General features: G+C 50.2%; 1 protein-coding gene across 1 annotated transcript in view; it reads right to left on the bottom strand.

Moving 5' to 3' along the window:
• Positions 1-1,114, bottom strand: part of DAND5 (DAN domain family member 5, BMP antagonist) — an 11,100-nt gene extending 9,986 nt beyond the window's left edge. The window contains exon 1 of the mRNA XM_006874307.1: positions 803-1,114. Within this exon, the coding sequence (XP_006874369.1) occupies positions 803-1,114 (312 nt within the window). The remainder of the gene's footprint in view (positions 1-802) is intronic.
• Positions 1,115-3,762: the final 2,648 nt, after the last annotated feature.

Raw genomic sequence — 3,762 nt, 5'->3', positions numbered from 1 at the left:
GTGGTGTTATGTGCCATGGAGTCAGTTCCGACTCATAGTGACCCTATACAGGGTTTCCGAGGCTGTAAATCTTTACGGGAGCAGAAAGCCTCATCTTTCTTCCAGGGAACAGCTGGTAGTTTCGAACTGCTGACCTTGCGGTTCACAGCCTAATTCGTAACCACTACGCTACCAGAGCTTTGGTTATTTGATGATGCATGGAGGGGATTGTAATCATTGCAATGGAACAAAATACAATAGGATGAGTATAAAGCTGATGTTCTCCCATGTAAACCTCACAATAAAAACTTAAAAAGAAAAGGATGTCTGAGGAAGAGTGCCCAAGGCAACGAGAACAGCCAGTGCAAAGGCCCTGAGGTAAATATAACCTAGTTGTGTGCCAGCAACAAGGAGGAGATAGATGTGGTTGGAGCAGAGTGAGTAAGGGGAGAGGAGGGCAGAGGTGATGAAGGCTGAGTATGGGGGCCTTGTGTGCCTCTGGGAAGACAGGCTTTTGCTGTCTGAGGTGGGAGCCTGGGAGGGTCTGAGCAGAACCTGATAGAACGCAGGAGCTCACAGGTGCCCTCTGGTGGATGAATGGAAAATAGCTGGGGATTGCCAAGAGTAGAAACCCAGAGAACAGATGGAGTTGACTGCGCAGGCCATGGCAGGAGAGAACTATAGTCCATTTTACATAAGAGGAAACGTAGGCTGACAATCATCTAGGTGGAAGAAGCAGGACCTGAACCCAGGCCTAGCCAAGGCTGCAGCTTGTACTCTTTGCCAGTACTGAGACCCAGTCCCCCCTCCCTGACCGGCTCACCTGAGTGAAGGGCCTGGCTTTGCACGATTCCCGGGCCATTTCCTGAGGGTCCAGTGGCAGAGTCACAGTGGTGGCAGTGGCCACAGTCTTTGGCCACCTGTTTTTCTGCAAGCTCAAGAAGGCTTTCCAGCTGTCAAGGGCAGAGGCTGGCACCTGGGGGCTCAGGGACTCTCGGCTCAGAGCCCAAGTTCTATTGGCAGCAGCCCAGAGCTGAGGTGGAGGGCCCTGGGGTACAAGTGCCAGGTCTGAGCCTATAGGCAGCCAGGCCACACTGAACAAGCTCAGGAGAGTGGTCAGGTGGCTAAGGAGCATCTGCTTGTCCATCTGTCTGTCCATCAATCTGGGACTGGGCTCAGGGTCCTGGGCAGTGGATCCTGCTGTCTGGCGAATGGAGTCTGGACCCACCAGACCCTCTTTACTTCACTTGCCCCCCTACTGGGCAACGTAGGAGGTGCCTCAGTAAACCCACAACCGAGGGGGAGAGGGGGAGGGAGTGGCAGGGGAGGAATGTAAACCTGGCCCTGCTGGGTTCCCACCCCACCACCCAGCCTGGGACTGGACCTGAGGGTGGGTGGGCTGTAGGGACCAAGAAAGGCAGGTCTAGGGCAGGATGCTGATGGGCACAATACCTAAGGCCTTTGAAGGACTGCTTTCTGGGTCCTGACCCCCCATTTGTTAGTTTAGCAAGATCACAGGCTTTCTGGGTTAGAATCCCAGCATTGCAATTCTCTGAATGCACAACCTTAACCACTCTGGGCCTTAACTTCCTCATCTGTAAAATGGGGATAATAACAGAGGGGCTCTGGTAGCGTAGTGGTTACGAATCGGGCTGCGAACTTTAAGGTCAGCGGTTCAAAACTACCAGCTGCTCCGCGGGAGAAAGATGAGGCTTTCTACTCCCGTAAGGATTTACACCCTTGGAAACCCTGTACAGGGTCGCTATGGGTCAGAACCGACTCGACGGCACTTAACAACAACAACAAAACCTGCCTACCTCACAGGGTTGTTCTGAGAACTCAATACTTTATTTGTTGTCGTTGGAGTCAATTCCCACCCATAGTGACCCTGTGTAGGGTTTCCAAGGAGCAGCTGGAGCTTAAAACAGAGGATGATACATAGTAAACACCCACGAGTCAGTTATGTATCTTTCTTTTTATTTTTGCACTTAATTCGTTACAGGCTGCACATAATTCTGGGCTCTGGGGATAAAGAGTGCAAGAGATAAAGGGATAATAGAGTCCCTCACTGTGACAGATTTTATATTGTGGTGAGGAAAACATTTTAAACATTCACTAAGGTGATTTCAGAGTCTTGAAAGAAGATATTGAAATGGAGTGTGCCTCAGACAGCTTTGTGGAGTCTTCTATCCACAGGGTGGTCAAGAAAGGCCTTTGGGGTGAGGTGACATTTTTGCAGAGACTTGAGATGGTGTTGGAAGCGGTGGGAACCCCAAAGGCAGAGGCCTAGTCAAGGTTGGGGGTTGGAGTTTAAAGGGGTGGAAGCCGCGTCCCAGGCTTTGGGGCCCTGGAGACGCCTGGGGGGGTCCGGACCTGGACCTGACTGACACCTCGGTGTCCCTATCTCGCACCCAGGTGAGATGCTGCGAGGCCACCAGACGGTGAGAAGGAGTCCGTTCGGCCGTTCCCGCGCCCCGCCCTTCAAGTTAGAGCGCAACAGGGCGCGCTTGCCCCCTGGCGGTGGCTTTAGGCGCAGCGCAGCGGCCCCGTCGAGGACACCTCCCTTCCAGATGCCTGATCTGGGCATGCAAGGACTCCTCACATTCAGTCCCACCACATCCCAATTCCAACCTGCCTTCCTATGTCCTTCCTGACCTAGCTAAGTAAGGATTGGGTCCGCCCTGCCAGGTGCTCAGGGCTCAAACCTTGGAGCTTCTTGATGTCTTTTTTTCTGACCCTCATCCCATCTGATATGACAGCAAGTCCAAGCCGCTCCAGAATCGACCTAGAATTTTCCTACGTCTTAACTTCTCTTCTCCTTTCACCCCCACCTGGACCCATCCCCATCATCTCCCACCTGAACTAGCGCAGTCCCTCCTCCCTGGTCTTCCAGCTTCATCACCCCAGCCCTATCCCACCCCCACTGAGTTCTCTTCTCAGCGTCTGGAGAGCTTGGCGAACCCCTAAGGTCAACTTCCTCCTGTGCTCAGAACTTCCCACCTCACCCAGAGCAAAACTGAGAATTTTCCCGCCACCTACGAAGCAAGCCCCTCCACCCCTGTATGATCTGTTCATCTCTCCTTCCCTCCTATTCTCCTCCCCTCACTTGGCTCCGGCTGGACTTCCTTGCTCTTCATACTCAGCAAGCACAATAATAGTGTGCAACTGTACAAGAGATTACGGAAGCTCTCTAGTTTCCAACATGAAAAGAGATCTGATAAAAATATTAAAAATTTAAAAAATCAGCGCAAAGCATCTGCTATGTTGACCATGTTGGAGGAAGATCAGAACATAAAGCTACGTTTACTTGTACTTGCATATGGAAATGAGCAGATGGAGACTTCGCTTTATGGTTAAAAATGTGTTTTACCCTGTATATTGTCTTGGGGTGGTGCTGTAGGATAAGCACTCAACTCCAAGGTCAATAGTTCAAACTCACCAGTTGTTCCTCAGAAACCCTATACAGGGTCAATATGAGTCAGAACCAACTCAATGGCACTTAACAACAACATATATTGTCTACTTAATAATTTAAGAGAAAGGAAGAAGTCTCCCCACCTCTAAGCCAAAAGTCTACTTTGACCTTCCAGAAGGGACCTCTGTGATCTTCTTATAAATACTTACATACTTGTATTTATCTCTAACAAATTTTTACTTGCATGTGATATTAATAATGATACTGTCTGATGATTTTGGCATTTAGTTGGGTCACTTATTTTTGGAATGGGCACAAATATGGATCTCTTCAAGTCAGTTGGCCACGTAGCTATTTTCCAAATTTTC

This window comes from Chrysochloris asiatica, unplaced genomic scaffold (genome assembly GCF_000296735.1).
Source record: "Chrysochloris asiatica unplaced genomic scaffold, ChrAsi1.0 scaffold00268, whole genome shotgun sequence".
NCBI classification, from domain to species: Eukaryota; Metazoa; Chordata; class Mammalia; order Afrosoricida; family Chrysochloridae; genus Chrysochloris; species Chrysochloris asiatica.
This window is presented reverse-complemented; position numbering and strand designations above follow the sequence as displayed.